General features: G+C 40.9%; 1 protein-coding gene across 2 annotated transcripts in view; it reads left to right on the top strand.

Annotated features, from left to right (window-relative positions):
* The window catches only part of LOC145343831 (low-density lipoprotein receptor-related protein 5-like), a 190,931-nt gene that overhangs the window by 155,403 nt on the left and 16,989 nt on the right, over positions 1-18,539 (top strand). For both annotated transcript variants that reach the window (XM_080190227.1, XM_080190226.1), the window contains exons 13-18: positions 3,546-3,748; positions 6,821-7,032; positions 7,763-7,953; positions 11,309-11,518; positions 12,460-12,585; positions 13,873-14,109. In XM_080190227.1, coding sequence (XP_080046353.1) covers positions 3,546-3,748; positions 6,821-7,032; positions 7,763-7,953; positions 11,309-11,518; positions 12,460-12,585; positions 13,873-14,109 — 1,179 coding nt within the window. The remainder of the gene's footprint in view (positions 1-3,545; positions 3,749-6,820; positions 7,033-7,762; positions 7,954-11,308; positions 11,519-12,459; positions 12,586-13,872; positions 14,110-18,539) is intronic.

The raw sequence follows: 18,539 nt of genomic DNA, 5'->3' as shown, positions 1-18,539 counted from the left end.
CCGCTTCTTAAAAATATTTAGCGAGGCAGCCTCCACCACTTCAACGGGCAGAGAATTCCAGAGATTCACCACCCTTTGAGTGAAGAAGTTCCTCCTCAACTCCGTTCTAAACCGCCCCCCTTTTATCTTGAGGCTGTGCCCCCTAGTCCTACTGTCTTTTTTGAGCGGGAAGAGTCTTTCCACCTCTATCCTATCCATCCCATTCATCATCTTATACGTCTCAATGAGATCTCCCCTCATTCTTCTAAACTCTAACGAGTACAAGCCCAGTTTAAAGAACAAAGAACAACCCAGCACGGGAAACAGGCCCTTCGGCCCAACGAGCCCGCGCCGCCGCATCGCCCTACACCTATTCTACCCTGCATGTCTACGAATGGGACCCTACTCAGTCAGATTCAGGGAAGAAATAGTGTCAATTTGGTGGAAACCAATTAGCTTAAGAGCACATCTTTGGGGTGTGGGAGGAAACCGGAGCGCCCGGAGGAAACCCACGCAACCACAGGGAGAATGCGCAAACTCCCACAGACACAGGCCCAAATCCATGTATCTGCACAGCTAGCATTATTCAGCCTCTCCTCATAGCTCAACCCCCTCAACTCCGGTATCAGCCTAGTAAACCTCCTCTGCACTCCCTCCAAGGCCAAAATATCTTTGCGCAGGTGCGGCGCCCAAAACTGCACACAGTACTCCAGCTGCGGCCTCACCAATGCCCTATACAGCTGCAGCAAGACCTCCCTACTTTTATATTCAATCCCCTTCGCTATGAAGGCCAGCATCCCATTCGCCTTCCTGACCACGTGCTGCACCTGCAAGCTGGGTTTTGCGACTCATGCACAAGGACCCCGAGGTCCCTCTGCACTGTCGCCTGCTGCAGTTTTTCGCCCCGTAAGTAATAGTCCTTCCTACCATTCTTCCTACCAAAGTGGACCACCTCACACTTGCCAACATTAAATTCCATTTGCCATTTCCTGGCCCATTCGCCCAGCCTATCTAGATCCTTCTGTGGACTCTCCACACCCTCCGCACAATTTGCCGTTCCCCCAATCTTGGTGTCATCAGCAAATTTCGAATGTTATTAATATGTTATTATATTAATGTTATTAATATATGTAATGTTATTATATTAATATATTAATATTAATATATGAATGTTATTAATATATGTAAAGTTAAATTACTATATTCCTTTAAAGTGTTAAAAGTTAAAGTTTACTTATTATTCACAAGTAAGGCTCACATTAACACTGCAATGAAGTTACTGTGAAATTCCCCTAGTCGCCCGACTGTTCACGTCAGTGCACCTAACCAACAGATCTTTCAGAATGTGGGAGGAATCCAGAGCACCCGGAGGAAACCGATGCAGACATGGGGAGAACGTGCAAACTCCACACAGACAGTGACCCAAACCGGGAATCGAACCCGGGTCCTTGGCGCTGTGAGGCAACAGTGTTAACCACTGTGCTACTGTGCCACCCCAGTCCTAAAACGAGTATCCCATGTTTTGGACATTACTGTTCAGTTATTCATTGGGTTGCAGCTGAAATATAGTCTCCTTCACCCTGAGCATTCTATACCACTCAGTTGTCTAAGGATTTAATGACTTAATATGTTTAAAATATTGCTTCAAACGTTCATATTTAAACTCTGTTTGGATAATTGCAGCAATCATGGTGAGATTCTTCAGCCTCTCTGCTGCTGGTTCCCAGGCAGCAGGAGGCAGCACGCTGTTGACTGGCAGCGGGATTCTTGGGCCCCACTGCTGTCAATGGAATTTTCCCATTAAAGCCACCCTATGCCATTGGGAAACCTGCAGTCAGGGGTGCACTGCCAGCGGGACCAGAGAACCCTGCTTACAATTAATAACAGTAAAAAGTCTGACAACACCAGGTTTTAGTCCAACCTATTTATTTGATAATATACTCACAAGCTTTCGAGGGACACCCTCTTCGTCAGGTGAATGGAGAGTTCTGGCCTCAGACAGAGCATATAAAGCACAGACAGTTTAGAGATTACTGATTAGAATGCGAATCTTTACACCTAACCTGCTGTTCAAGACCTGAAGTGGCTGATAATGTGAGTGGAAGGAGCACTGATCGCAGTTTAAAGAGATGTGTATTGTCTCCAGACAGTACAGTAAGTGAGGTTTTGCAAACCCAGGCAAGTCACGGGGGTTACAGATAGTGCGACATGAACCCAAGATCCCTGTTGAGACCGTCCTCATGTGCGGAACTTGGCTATCAGTCTCTGTTCAGCGACAGCGCAGAGTCGCTGAACAGAGACTGATAGCCGAGTTCCGCACACATGAGGACGGTCTCAACAGGGATCTTGGGTTCATGTCGCACTATCTGTAACCCCCGTGACTTGCCTGGGTTTGCAAAACCTCACTTACTGTACTGTCTGGAGACAATACACATCTCTTTAAACTGTGATCAGTGCTCCTTCCACTCACATTATCAGCCACTTCAGGTCTTGAACAGCAGGTTAGGTGTAAAGATTCGCATTCTAATCAGTAATCTCTAAACTGTCTGTGCTTTATATGCTCTGTCTGAGGCCAGAACTCTCCATTCACCTGACGAAGAGGGTGTCCCTCGAAAGCTTGTGAGTATATTATCAAATAAATAGGTTGGACTAAAACCTGGTGTTGTCAGACTTTTTACTGTGTTTACGCCAGTCCAACGCCGGCATACCCACATCATACAATTAATAAAAGAGATCAAGGAATGAGAAAAAGTAAAAATTGTTTGCACCTAAAAAAAACCTCCAACAATCAAAATACAAAGAAATGAAATTTCAGTACTATAGGAATTGTTTAGCGATAATTTGACTGATTACACCATTTAAAAAACACTTGCACTTGAATGGACAAGTCTTGACATTTTCCCAGGTATTTGGTTGGTATCCATCAGAAGTTCAGCACTTACAGTACAGCCCAACCGTTTATAAGAACATAAGAAATAGGAGCAGGAGTAGGCCATCTAGCCCTTCGAGCCTGCCCCACCATTCAATAAGATCATGGCTGATCTATCGTGGCTCAGTTCCACATTCCCGCCCTCTCTCCATAACCCTTAATACCCTCGCTTATCAAAAACCCATCAACCCGCATCTTAAAAATATTTAGCGAGGCAGCCTCCACCACCTCAACGGGCAGAGAATTCCAGAGATTCACCACCCTTTGAGTGAAGAAGTTCCTCCTCAACTCTGTTCTAAAGTTCCTCCTCAACTCTGTTCTAAAGTTCCTCCTCAACTCCCTTCTAAAGTTCCTCCTCAACTCCGTTCTAAAGTTCCTCCTCAACTCCGTTCTAAGTTAGTTGAGTGCTGAGCTTCTTGGTGAAATACTGGTATAGAAAAGCTCCAGAAGGGTAACCCCATGGCAACTTTCTAATTTTAGCCCAAAATCCAGGCCAACATTTTCATTGTTTTGCAATAAGATTTCCTTTAGCAGTTATGATCCTGTAAGCTTAGCCTGTAGCAATTAGATCATTGTAGAAATATTGATACCAATAACTTTTTAATAATATGTGTTTAATTTGTCTTTGCTCTTTTAGCACCCATTAACTTCTTGCTGTTCAGTCAGAAGACTGCAATTAGTCGCATGGTATTGGATGAACACCAAAGTCCAGATATAATATTGCCTGTACATGGTTTGCGTAATGTGAAGGCAGTGGAGTATGATGCTGTTGACAAGTTGATTTACTGGGTTGATGGACGCCAAAATGTCATCAAAAGAGCAAGAGATGATGGCTCTCAGGCAAGTGACAGATGGAATCTTTCAAAAACAGTGATACCACCGCGAAATTAGTGTTTATTTTCAAATAAATGTGTTTTAGCCGCCCTCTTCTCAGTGTTCTCTCATTTTCTTTACTCGCATTGATACATAGGGATGATGTGACAGATGTAAAGTTCCTCAGAGTGGTAACTCATCCATTTTGCATTTTTGCGAGAATGCCAGGTGGCCAAATGAAACCTATACAACTTTGACAAAGGGTCATCTGGACTCAAAACATCAGCTCTTTTCTGTCTTTACAGATGCTGCCAGAAATGCTGAGATTTTCCAGCATTTTGTCTTCTGGTTTCAGATTCCAGCATTCGCAGTAATTTGCTTTTATCCTGTCTTTGGTTGACTTTCAAATTTGCCCACTTTTCATCAGGATTACAAAATTGTAATCTAAAACAGGAGATGTGGTTAATTTTATATTTCTGCTCATTTGGACCTCTTGCTCTATCCAACTGATATCTCTGATCTCAGTACAGCTTAGAGGCAAAACCTAGGACCTCCCTGGTTTTTCTTGCTTAGTATCGTGTCATTTCTTGCATTTACCCACTGGACATCAGAAAAGTCCTCAGTATCTATATTTCTAATACACGCATGTTTCGAAAGTAAGCAACAGTATCCCTGCTTTTCAAATTATTTTATAGCTGGTAGTGTACTAAGTTCAGTAACAACTTACATAAGCATCATTAACCTAACATGTATTATCCTTGGGTATTCATCTATGATAACAGTCCCACATATTCTGAGTTCAATTCACAGTCCAGGATTTGAGCACAAAGATCAAGGTTATCCTTCAGTCCGGTACTGTGGGGATGCTGAACTATCATCTTTTGGATGAGATATTAAACCAAAGCCCCATTTGCCCTCCCACGAGGATTTAAAAGATCCAGTCATACTATTTTGAAAATAAGCAGGGAAGTTAATCGCAGTCCAATATTTATTCCTCAAGCAACATCACAAAAATAAGTTACCTGGTCATTATCACATTGCTGTTTGTGGGAATTTGCTCTGTGCAAATTGGCTGCTGTGTATGCCATATTACAACAGTAACGACATATAAAAAAAAGTACTTCATTGGCTGTAAAGCACTTTGAGATGTCTGATGATTGTGAAAAGTACTGCATAAATGGAACTTTATCTCTTTCATTCTCTTACTTTTATTCTCTATAAGATCATCTTTACATTTGACATTTTGTGAACTCACCTGAGCTCTGAACACCTCTTGCTGCTTTTCAAATCATCATGAGGTCATAGAGCCCTGTAGTGCAGAAAGAAGCCCTTCAGCCCATCAAGTCTGCACCAAACACAATCCCACCCAGGCCCTACCCCATATCCCTACACATTATACCCACTAATCCCTCTAACCTACACATCCTTGGACACTAAGGGGCAATTTCTTAGCATGACCAATCGACCTAACCCCACACATCTTTGGACTGTGGGAGGAAACCAGAGGAAACACATGCAGTCGCAAGGAGAATGTGCAAACTCCACACAGACAGTAACCCGAGCCAGGAATTGAACCCAGGGCCCTGGAGCTGTGAAGCAGCAGTGCTAACCACTGTGCTACCGTGCCGAGATGGTTATCAATAGTTCACTTTTCAATGTGCTTTAGACCCACAATGAACTGGATTTTCATCAAGGCAGGAACAAGAGTCAGGAAAATTCCCAGCTTGCTTTGCTCGCCTCAGGAGAGAGCACCAGGAAAGATAAGATTTTCCGTCTGGGTTATGAGGGATGGCAGGTGTGGGCTGCAGTCATGCTGGGAGACCCAGGAAAATGTCCATAGGTAACTATGGGATTGCCAGTTACCAAGGTGGCCTGTTTAAAAAGATAGCTTTGGTGCTGTCCCTGTTGCTATAGACAAAGTAAGGCCTTTAGCTACAAATCCCCTTACTTCTGACACATTCCCTAAACCAAGTTATTCTCCACCTAACTCCTATGGCCCCTCATATCCACAAGCCAATCTATGGCACTTCCATGCCAATTCACCATGATATATTGGATAGAACCAATTAACCCCATTGTTGCCAGATAATGTGTTTAAAAAAACAGCTTTTTTAAAGAAGTCACTCATTGAAAGTTTTCCACTTTCTTTTCAAAAAAATGTTTTTCCTGCAAACCACCAAATGTGTCAATCATCTAGACACTTTAACATATCAATAGCAGAAACTGTAAGTATTTGAAATGCTGTACTGAAACATCTGAACCACAGAAAAACATTGCTTGATTGACAATATAGCTCTTAATGATCTATTCTGTCAATTGCACAATGTTTATTTACACAGGTGAATAGATTTCAGGTACTTGCAGTTGATACTTCACAGCATTTGGATAATTGAAACTTGTATTTGTCCGTAGGAGAAAAGGAAGTGGAAGGTTATTAATTTATGATTATTTAACACATTTTATCATGACTGCTTTTGTTACATATATCGTCACTATAGGATTCCTTGGTTTTATGCACTGTGTAGTAGATTAAGAGGCCAAAGGGGATGGATGAGGAGGAATATCTTGGATTATAGGGTACGAGGGGTCATAAGTTGTGGTTGAGGTATCATGCCTTAGCATGGGGAGAGGGGAGACATGAAGAGGACCTTTTGTACCGATCTTTCAAAATGTTGCCTCATGCAAACTATGTTTTATACTTAGTGACTTTGTTTCAGTTGAACTGCAGCAGGAACCTAAAAGCATTAGTTCATGATCTGAAATTCTGTTGCATTCATAACTGGAATTATGGCATTGAGCATCTTCCTAATGGGAGACAAAACTACACAAAACTATTACTGTACAAATCTATCTATCCTGTAGTTTGAAGCTATAATAGGCTTAAAAGAGTGGACAACAAGAATGCCTTTTAAGTGTAATGTATCATTGTGTATTTTTCAATTCAAGAAAAAATAATTCCATTTCAAAGCTAGCGCAGATCATGCATGTAAGCTGTTGTTGTAAGGGTGCTTTGGCACTTTTCTGGCATTATGTACATAAAATGGTTAGCCAGTAAATGTTCTTGATTTTTTGACCCTGATTTGTTGTTTATTTATTTAGGCATTTGTGGTTGTTTCTGGGCCAAACCAAAGCCAAAACTCAGACATACAACCTCATGATTTAAGCCTTGATATCTACAGCCGGACTGTCTACTGGACTTGCGAAACATCCAACAGCATCAATGTTAATAGGCTTAACGGAAAGCCCATTGGCATAGTTCTTCGTGGAGAACATGACCGACCAAGAGCTATTGTTGTGAATGCAGAAAGGGGGTAACTCATATTCTTCTTTACATTTGTTATTGAAGTGAAGCTTAATGAACAGTTAAATTAATTCATCCATTCTTGTACCAACTCTCTTGATCCCTCCTTTGCTTCGGTGTTGTTAGACACTCTGACCAGCATTCGGTTTTGAATGAGTCAAATGTTCCTGAACGTAAATTCTGAGAAGCACAAAATCCATACCCTCAACGTTGTCTCCAACCCCTTGCTTAGCCTCAATCCGGTACTGAACCAGACGCTTCACAACTTAATTTGGTTATGAACTGAATTTCCAACCCTATAACCGCATTCAAAAAGACCATTTATTTCAATCTTCATAACTTCCTTTGCAGCTACCCTTCTTTATTTCATTTCCACTGAAATACTCATTATTTTTATCACCTCCAGACTCAATTACTCCAATTCTCTCCTAGATAACCTTTAACCAAGCTAGTGAAACTCCTAAGCATTGTTGCAGCTTTGATTTGTCCTTTTTTAAAAAATCTCATTTTAGTAACTGTAATAAGATGCTGACTTTTTGTGTGAGATGATGGCCGAATTCTCCGATTTTGCCTGCGGCTGGAATTTTCTAGTTCTGTTGTTGCAAATGGAGATTTGGCTGAATGCCAAATTCTCCATTCTCACTGGCAGGGTGTGTGAGGCTGGAGAATTCTGGCCTAGGTCTCCTAGCAGTAATATCTCAATTTTAATCCCCCCTTTGTGTATTAAAAATGTTATGCAGGTATATGTACTTCACAAACATGCAGGACAGGTCCCCAAAGATTGAACGTGCAGCACTTGATGGCACTGAAAGGGAAGTATTATTTTCAACTGGATTGATCCGACCTGTTGATTTGGCAATCGATAACAAACTGGGAAAACTTTTCTGGGTTGATGCAGATCTGAAACGCATAGAAAGTAGTGACTTGTCTGGTAAGTTTGAGATCTCCACAATGCTTCTCCAATGTACTCGCTCTGTCTTCTATAAAATGAAGCTCTGTTTCAATATACTACTGAAAGTGTGAAGTGAAAACTGATTTGTAACTTTGAGTTTCCACAGCTGTATTTAGTGAAACTTTGAAATCCATCTTTAATATATCTGTCTGTCTTTGATCTTTCTTGTAATAGCTTGGCAGAACCAGGGAGTTCAAACTAGAAGAATCTAGTATAATTTTGGCACAATTCTGCCTGTCAGTACTCAGGAACACTTGAATCTGAAATATTCAATTTTCTTGGAAAGTTTAAAAAAAACTGAAGAGGATTTTTAAATTGATCATGTCGCCAAATGAATAATGAGTCAAACAGCAAGTTCAGATCCAAACATAGATAACTTTACAAGGTTTATTGTCCCAAAAGTTCAGTAAGTGATGATATCATGGTGAAGTTGAACATGTTTGGATCATATTCCTCTTTTTGTAATTTAAAAGTAGCTTTAGCGTTTTAAAAAGGATTAATGCCTCCATTACAATACAGAGAGAGAATTTGATATGATTGTGTGAAACATTTGTGCAGTAAGATTGCTTACAGTAACATGCAGGCTGTTATCTACAATGTAACAGCAAAGAGCTATCTCACCAGGGCACATTGGAATTGATATAGCGCTGTTAGAATCAGTTAGTAAGCAATGTAATATATCATCAGCTATGCAATGGAATATGATGGGATGAAAGCCTTTTGGCTATAGGGTCATATTTACAATGAGTTTGGTAATCTCTGCTCAATATCTTGTTGGTATGGGTCTGCAGCACTAAACTGCACTTAATTTGACACCAATTGGCCCTAATTTGGCAGTAATTTTACCCTGAGAGGAAACATAACAGTTTGAAATAAGTTAGAAGGAGATACTCACCTGAGATTCAAGCTGAGGCACATTCTTGGTACTGAAGGAGGTTCCTTTTAAGTTTTATGTTGCATCCAAAGTTCTGTACCTGGCGTATAATTGTTTGATGTTGATATGAGATACCCAAAACGGGAAGTGTGGAAAAATTCTTAAAGCAGGTGTTGGTAGTGAAAAAAAACAATAGCGGGCTGTTCTTGTGTAATTTGTGGACTGCCAGCACTATATTGTTTTCTGTATCAGTGTGTGCTGTATTTAACATACAATTCAGGACACGTATACAGTACAAAGACCAAGCCACTTCAGCTGACCTCATGTTAAAATTGATTAAGTCAGTAATAACAGCTCTTAAGCCACGGTAGTGAAAAAACCATTGTTGCTAAATAAACTTTTGCTTCCTTTTGAAATTTTAATCATGGTTCTGATTGGGCAGATGTTTACTTTGTCGGCTCTAACCAATATGAAGACTTGTTTTTCTTAGAAGCAGGAGCTTATCTTAAATCCTTGGTTACTCTACATTGTACATATGTGACAACAGGAATTAGGTAAAATGTCACTTGACGTTTTTCACCTGCAGGAAGTTTATGAAATAAAATCTGCTTCTATTATTTGTAAAATAAGTTCATTAAACTTGTGACTTGGCAGACATTCAAAATCCACACTTTTTTTTACTTACCCATTGGGTCAAACCTTGCACCTTTCTTAATTTCTGAAAATTCTAAAGCACTTTAGAACTAACTTTTGAAGTGTAGAAAATATAGTAGTGGAAAAAAAAAGTGTTAGTCACTTTGCACACAGAAAACTCATATGAACATCAACGTAGTAATGATCGCTAGTCAGTTTGGTTTACTGAAATTGATAATGGAACAAATATTGGCCAGGCCTCTGGAGATAATCTCTTGCTTTTTCTTCAAAATAGTGCCATGGGATGTTTTGCATCCAATTGGAAGAGCAATCAGGAACCTTGGTTTACTGTTAGCTAAAGATACTGCATTCTAGTGTCAGCCTAGATATTTGTGTTCAAGTGTATAGAGTGGGATTTGAACCCACAATGTTCTGACTCATACCTGGGAACATTTACCTTATTTATATTGATTTTGAACCATTCAAAAAAGTATTAAGTTTTGGTAAACTTAAACAATGCAACAGATTATCACGAAGAATTTTTGCTCCTACATAAAACCTGCATTTTCGTTGAGTTATTTAGTACTAACAGTTGATGTCTGGTACTTTATTCAAGTAATCTTCACACATGCCTGAACGTGAGCTGTGTTAGCATGTTTAACAATATTGAATATTTAAATTTTGACCATCATTACCAAACACCTTTTAAGTTTCACTCATAAAGGCGACACTTACATGGCCCTGCTGGGTTTGGATTCCCCCATGTGGGAATCACATCCTGTCCCCTGCCCCTGTCCCCTACCGGTAGAGATCGCATACGTTGGAAATGGGGGTGGCACTTCTGGATCTGTGATCCCAGCGCCATTTTGAATAAGGCAAGCAGCCTCCGCAACAGCGGGCAATTAGTTCAGAAGATTGTTCTTCTGCACATCCAGCAACAGCCCTCATCTGACTGGGAGCACAATAAAGCTCAGTGCCCTGAAGATGGTTGGCGCAGTTCCCTTCTGAACACTTCACGCTTGCTGAAGGATCTCGAGAGCTGCTGGTCAATCTAATTGGCTGCCAGCTGTCTAATGAGGGGCTTCCTCTTTAGCCAGGATTGGAAGTCCGAGCTTGTGCAATCTTCGCTCATTACAGCATAAAACAGCATTGAGGCTGTTGGAGTCTGCATGGACATGTTCCCCATCTGCTCTTTTGCCCTTGCCATCCTAAAAATTCAGGCCCAAATCTAATAGCCATGTAAATGCACTTTTGAGCCAGGTAATGCTCAGAATCTCGAATCATAACTGATGCTTTATTTTCATGTTGCTAATTACAGAACAATTGAGGCCAGTTACAAGTCTCCATTTCTACTCTGCCTGATATTTACTAATCCAGTTCCAACCTGGAATAGAACTTTTGATTGGCTGGTTGAACTGGCGTTGTACTACGTATGGCAATAGGGTAACACACTAAATTGTAAAGAAAATCCTCACATTTATTGCAAATATTTGTATTTCATCCCTTTCCCTCTTGAAGTTTGTCCATATTCTAATGTTGGACAACAAGCAGAAGACCACTAACACTTCTCAAGCCTGCCCTTTTGGCTGCTAGGAGGGATATGAAAGGAATGCCAGTTGACTTGCAATCTGATTTTTCTTTTCCCAATCTTGCCCTTTCCTGAAAGAAATTTGTTTATGGAACGTCTCGGGTGCAAATCCACATTCTGCTTTTGGAAAACGTTTGTTTTGGTGCTATTGTGTATATAATTCTGACATAGTTTCATGGAGGGTGTTGATGACGTGCATGAAGACATTTTAAAAGAGGGAATTTGATTAATTTACTTAGGTGCCAACAGACTGACATTGCAAGATTCCAGCATCCTTCAGCCAATGGGGCTCGCTATACTTGGTGATTACCTTTATTGGATCGATCGTCAGCAGCAGATGATTGAGTGCATAGAAAAGATTAATGGAGACCATCGTACAAGAATTCAGGGCAGATTAGTTCACCTTACTGGCATCCATGCAGTGGAAGAACTGGATGTAGAAGAATTCAGTAAGTTTTCAACAGTATTAAACGAAGAAATTTTCTATCACAGATGCAGAGATTTTGTGATATCACAAAACGTGGCTAGGGAAATATTATAAATGGATGTTGTCCAACAGTTGCTGATGGATGTAATTAAGTGTTATCATTTTAAACTGCTCCCTTCAATCAATGCTTACAAAAAAAATAAACCTTGCACAGCAGTGAAAGTAGCCAAAAATGTATCGGGATATAAGACTGTGTTGTTGCAACCTGTGCAATTCACCTCATCCAGTTTATCATGGTTTGCTGCTAGTTACAGCGCACAAAATGCCAATGCGGCACAGCGACGCAGTGGTTAGCACTGCTGCCTCACAGCACCAGGGACATGGGTTCGACTCCCAGCTTGGTTCACTGTCTGTGTAGAGTCTGCACGTTCTCCCCATGTCTTCGTGGGTTTCCTCCAGATGCTCCAGTTTTCTCCCACAGTCTGAAAAATGTGCTGGTTAAATGCGTTGACCATGCTCAATTCTCCCTCAGTGTACCCAAACAGGCGCCGTAATGTGGTGACTTGGGGATTTTCACAATAATTTAATTGCAATGTTAATGTAAGCATACTCATAAATAAACTTCTTATGAAAAAACTTCAATGCAAGTTATATGCCTGTAAATTTTGCAATTTATGCATGAAAATAGTGAAAGAAATTACATGATGAATAGCTGTTAAATAGCAAGAAATCAAATGTATTCCTGCATTAAAATTTCAGAATGATCTTTTGGAACAATCTGTACATCCGAAGTATAATTAGTTAACGGTAGAGCTGCCTTCATCCTACCACTCGTTTTCCAACACTTTCAGTTGTGACCTGAAGTGGTTATTTTGTAAACCTGACTCTGTGATGCACTGGAGCAGGATAAAGATCTGAAGCATTTACTAATGGTATTAAAAGTCATGAGTAATTTCTTGACAGGTTCACATCCTTGTTCCCGTGATAATGGTGGCTGTTCACATATCTGCATTGCAAAAGGTGATGGGACACCACGATGCTCCTGTCCTGTACACTTGGTGTTGTTACAAAACCTACTGACGTGTGGAGGTACTGTACCCATATATAGCCGTTTTATCATTTTAAATCTCTTCCTTTGGTACATTATCCTATTTTGTGACATTTGAAAGTCTATGACAAATCATTCCACATTGCAACCTCAATTGAAGAGCAGAATGACTTAATCCTAATCATTTGGGTTAAATGATCTCTGAAGTAAACACCAGTATTGTTTACGAGCAAATGTATGTTTAAAGAATCCCTTCACTTAAATGTTGGAATTAGAATTTTAAATTCTGTCCTCTCTGCACCGATAAGTAAAGAGTCAGACCTCAGTTTGGACTTATGTTAAGTTATCCATCTTGATATTACCCTTCAGGGTGTGAATGATGGCGGGATGCCCTACCTACCAGGGAGACAAAGGGAGTTTAAACAGGAACCATTTCCCATTCCAATGGCTTTCCTGGAGGGACAGTGCATGGGGCAGTAGCAGGGTGCCTTGGGCAGTGGCAGTGTTCTGCCTGGGCAAATCCCTTTCTGACCAGGGGATTTATTTATGTGCACCCCGGTGAGTTACCTTTGCCTGGTTCCTGTTTTTAAAAGCAGTTGTAAACCTCACCAATGTGACATCATGTCAGCAAGGAGGGGGGTCAGAGGGTTTCAAATTTGGTGTGGGGGAGGGAAGAATGATTTGACGGAGAAGCCCACTAGTTATATTAAAATTTATTGAAATGAGATTCCCGACCTTAGCCTTTTGGCTCACTCTTGAAGAATGGCAAGTGGGCACAATAGTGCTGTCGTCATATGATGCCAAGGCTTCTTCAACAGCATCTCCAGACCCACTACCTTTGTCACCTAGAAGCACATGGGCAGCAGGATTATGGGATTCCTAATTATAAGTTTCCTTTCAAAATATACACCATCCTGAGATGGACATAGATTGTCATACCGTGCTCATTGCTGGATCAACATCATGGAATTCATTACCTGACAGTGTCATGAGAATGCTTTTGTAACATGTTCTGCAATGGTTTGAGAAGATAACTCACGACCAGCTTCTCAAGAGCAATTGGGGTTAGGCAATGAATTCTGGATTTGCCAATGATGTCCACATCCTAAGAAGAATAAAGACATTAATATTCAAGCATGTATTGCACCTTCAAAAAGGACAAGAAGGGAGGACAGAAAATGAGTGCTTGAGAAGTGCTAATGAAAGAAAAATTGTGCAGATTCAGATATGAATCCTTTCTGATATTCCAGTCTAACATCTACATTCATAGGGTAAAACAAAGTATTAACAATGAAAAGCATATTCTGAATAATACTCATCTTGTTCAGAACCACCAACCTGTTCACCAGAACAATTTACATGTGCTACTGGAGAGATTGATTGTATCCCAATGGCATGGCGTTGTGACGGCTTTCCAGAATGTGATGATGATAGTGATGAAGAAAACTGCCCAATCTGTTCCACCAACCATTTTCAGTGTGAAAAGGGCCAATGCATTGATGGACGTTTACGATGTAATGGTGAAGTGGATTGTCAGGATAAATCGGATGAGGAAAACTGTGCTGGTAATTTTCTTTTTAATCTTATTAACCAGTTATTACCTTTCAACTGTGTGTCTGTTTGGATATTGTGGTTTAATCTATTTTTTAATTACTTGTTGAAATTGAATTTCAAATTCACTCCGTCATCAAAAACTAAATGTTGGGTTTATCTTCTTTGTCAGTAAAGGAATCATTTGGCATTTTCTGTCCAACTGTTACAAGTCTTGGGTCACACCAAAGAGGTTGATTTCTTTCCAGCGGAAAACAACTAGAAGTGGCATCTCGGGGACAGTCTTAGATCAAAGCAAAAAAGTGAGACAAATGTGCTAAGAACGCTTAATATGGTTAGTAAGAAGTCTCATAACACCAGGTTAAAGTCCAACAGGTTTATTTGGTAGCACAAACTTTCAGAGCACTGCTCCTTCATCAGATGAGTGAGGAGTTGTGTTCACAAACAGCGCATATATAGACACAAACTCAGGATATTTGATGAGTTTGTGTCTATCTATGCCCTGTTTGTGAACACAGCTCCTCTCTCACTTGATGAAGGAGCAGCGCTCTGAAAGCTTGTGCTACTAAATAAACCTGTTAGACTTTAACCTGGTGTTATGAGTCTTCTTACTGTGTAACATCTCTAAAGGACTTAAGAGGGATAACAAGAAGTGAGGGTAAAAATCAAGTTAATGTGTTAGTTGTATGGTAAGGCCAGTAATGAGGTACTCCAGCAGCATTCTATAGTTCTAAACCTAACTGAATTTGTTAAGGTTTCAAGTTATCTCTATTCAGTGCGCACACACCATGTTCAGTCATTTTGTGCCAGTATTATCTTTAAGTATAACAGCGCTATGGATTTAAGTTAAATAGTATATTTGCTACCCTGTGCTCTCAATAGGAAGCTGCATTTGAAGAATTGACGTAATTGGGCTATAGTTTTTCTTTGGGACAAGTGCAGTATTGGTGCATTTACCCTAAAGTCATTTGGCACATGGAAATTCACCCCTTCAGGGGAAGAATTTTCCCTCTCACTGGCATGCGAATGAACTATCTATATCCCTATCCATGTTGTTCTTGTACAGCTTCGACATTGGCATCTATCTGGCAATGTGAACAATTGCCCAGGTATGTCCGGTTCACAAAAAGCTGGATAAGCCTAGTTCAACCAATTACCACCCCCATTAGTTTGGCTCAATCATCAACACTAATGGAAGATTGTTGTCAACAGTGCTATCAAGCAGTACCAGCTCATCAGTGATCAGTTTAGATCCTGCCAGGGATATTAGATTCCTGATCCCATTATGGCCCTGGTCCAGACATGAACAAAAGAGCTGAATTCAAGAAGTGACATGAGAGCAACTGCCCTTAACATTTGATTGAGTGTGGTCGCAGGGAGCCCTAGCAAGTCAATGGGAATTGGGGGGAAACTCCTCACAGGTTGGAGTCGTAGCTAGCATGAAGGAATCATAGAATCCCAGCAGTGCCAAAGGAGGCCATTCGGCCCATCGAGCCTGCACCGATATCAATCCACATAACCCCACTAATCCCCCTTACACTAAAGGGTAATTTACGTGGCCAATAAACCTAACCGGCACATCTTTGAACTGTGGGAGGAAATCAGTGCACCTGGAGGAAACCCATGCAGACATGGAGAGAAGGTGCAGACTCCACATAGACAGTCACCCAAGGCTGGAATTATATCTGGGTCCCTGTAGCTGTGAGGCAACGGTGCTAACCACTGTGCCGCCCATAGGAAGATGGCTGTGATTATAGGAGCCAATCATTTCAACCATAGAATATTGCTATAGGAGTTCCTCAAGGTAGCGTGTCCTATGTGCAACTATCTTCAGCTGCTTCATCAATGACCTCCCTTCCATCACAAGGTCAGAAATGAGGATGTTCACTGATTGTACAGTGTTCAGTACCTTACATGCTAAAACAGTCCATGTCCAAATGCAGAAAGACTTAGACAACATTCAGATTTTGGCTGATAAGTGGCAAGTAACATGTGTGACACAAGTACCACACAATGATCATTTCCAACAAAAGATAATCTAACCATCTCCCCATGATATTCAATAGTATTACTATGGCTGAATCCCCACCATCAATATAGTTACCATTGACCCGAAGCTTAACTGGAACAGCTGAATCAATACACTGGCTACAAAAGAGGCTGAGAATTCTGTAGCAACTATCTCAACTCCTGACTCCCCATCATCTGCCCACCATCTATAAGACACAAGTCAGGAGTGTGATGGAATAATCTCCATTTGCCTGGATGAGTGCAGCTCTGACAATACTCAAGAAACTCAATACCTCCAGTATAAACAATCCGCTTGATTGGCACCACTTGATCACTGACACACAGTGGAGCAGTGTGTGTCACCTACAAATGGACTGCAGAAACTCACCAAGGCTTCTTCAGCAGCACATTTCAAACCAACAACCTCTACCACCTAGAAAGACACAGGCAGCAGATACGTGGGAACGCCACCACATGCATGTTTCCCTCCAAGCCATATACCATCCTGACTTGGTTAATTCACTATTCCTTCGTTGTGACTGGGTCAACATCCTGGAACCTACTCCATAACAGCACTGTGGGTACGCTTACGACAGGCAGACTACAGCGTTTCAAGAGCGCAGCTCTTCTGCACCACCTTCTTGAGAGCAGTAAAGGACCCTCACATTCCATGAAATACTTTTAAAAATATAGTTTATAACCCCGAATTAGATTCTTTTGTTCAAAATTCAAGTTGGAATACTTTCTCCAAAGATCGCCACAGAGCAACACTATCACACTTGAGTACACATTAGATCCTTGAGTGCATTAAATGATGATTATTGCAGGTGGATGTGATTCACAGGTACGTTTCTCTTGCTGCTAATGAAATCATCTTCCCACATATTGCATTTCCATTTCATTAATCAAACCTTTCCAGTGCAGAAGGAGACTATTCAGCCCATCAAGTCTGCACTGATGTTGTTTTCTCAGATTAAGCCTCAGATTTCTCAAACAGTGGAGGTGATTCTCCCAGCCTGCTGCGCTGCACTTGGGAGATGTGGGGGGGAGAGGGTGTGGCCTGGAGAACATGAGCTGAGCCTAGAAAGGAGAGATCAAGAAGAATAACCAAAAATTTGGTCAGATTGAATCATGGCGGGCGTGGAGGGCCAGCGATGTGGGGTCGGCCAGCAATCGGGAGGCTGATAGTGCAGAGCCACTGTGCACGTGCCAATCTCTGCTATGACAGATCGGCAGATGTGCAGTGGCTCGCTCAGCACTATGCTGCTGGCCTCTCCAGCAGGAATAGGACCCACCCCCTGATTTTCACAGGATTCACGCTAGTGTACTGTGTAATGCATGGAGTGTGGGAGATTCATTTTGAAATTCCCGCTGAAAAGACCACTGGGACTTCCTTCGTTTTTTACACAAATTCGACACTTTTGGACAAATGACCCCAGTGTTTTGAGTGCTATGTTATTAGCGTTCATCTAGTGGTAGAAACTAGGTATTGCAATGCTTCAGTTTGTTTCACCAATCCCATTGACCTGAATTTTGCAGTGCTGTAGGAATAAGGTGAGCTGTGATTGCTCCTCATTGTAACAGAGAGAATCAAAAGGTAACTTTGGGCATCTGTACATGCCCAATTATATAAGCACATAAAAGAAATAGGAGCACAAATAGAATATATGAACATTTAAACATACGAAATAGGAGCAGAAGTAGGCCGTTCAGCTACTTGAGCATGCTTCGCCATTCAATAAGATCTGTTCATGTTTCAAGTCCTACGTTATTATCTACTCTCAATTATCTTAGAATACAAGAATCAATCTACTTCTGTCTTAAAAATATTCAATGACCTCCACTTCTACCACCTTCTGAGGTATAGTTGTAAAGTCACACAATCTGGGAGAGAAAAGCATTTCTCCTCATCTCTGACCTTAAAGGTGACCCCTAATTTTAAACAGTGCCTTAACATCCCTCCTTAAGTAAGGACAGCAAAACTGCATGCACAATTCAAGATGTGGTCCCCCCAATGCCCTGTTTAACTGAAATATAACATCCTTACTTTTATGTTCAATGGTCCCTCAAGCCTACTCTGCCATTCATTAAAATCAAAGCTGAATTTCTCCAATAACTCCACTTTCCAGTCTTCCCCCCATATCCCTTAAATGTGCAATACAGAAGTTGAGGTCAGAGGTAGTCACCTCTTCTATAGAATCTGCTGTAATAATCCTCACCAATAGAATTGGCATTAAAACATAATGGATTAAGGATATTTGCTATTAGTTCCCTAGTAGAAAAGCCAGAAAATGTTAGGGTTGGTGAATTCAAGATTAAGTGTTTTTACAGCTAATGAGTGATAATGACTTCCAAACAACTTCTCTGGCCCTGAAAATGTCATGTTAGAAATTTGAGTTATATTTCTTAGAAGGAAATACATTGTTAGAAATGT

Source organism: Carcharhinus amblyrhynchos, chromosome 6 (assembly GCF_965287045.1).
Source record: "Carcharhinus amblyrhynchos chromosome 6, sCarAmb.v2.hapA, whole genome shotgun sequence".
NCBI classification, from domain to species: Eukaryota; Metazoa; Chordata; class Chondrichthyes; order Carcharhiniformes; family Carcharhinidae; genus Carcharhinus; species Carcharhinus amblyrhynchos.
The sequence above is the reverse complement of the archived record's forward strand: the minus strand, read 5'-3'. Positions and strand labels throughout refer to the sequence as shown.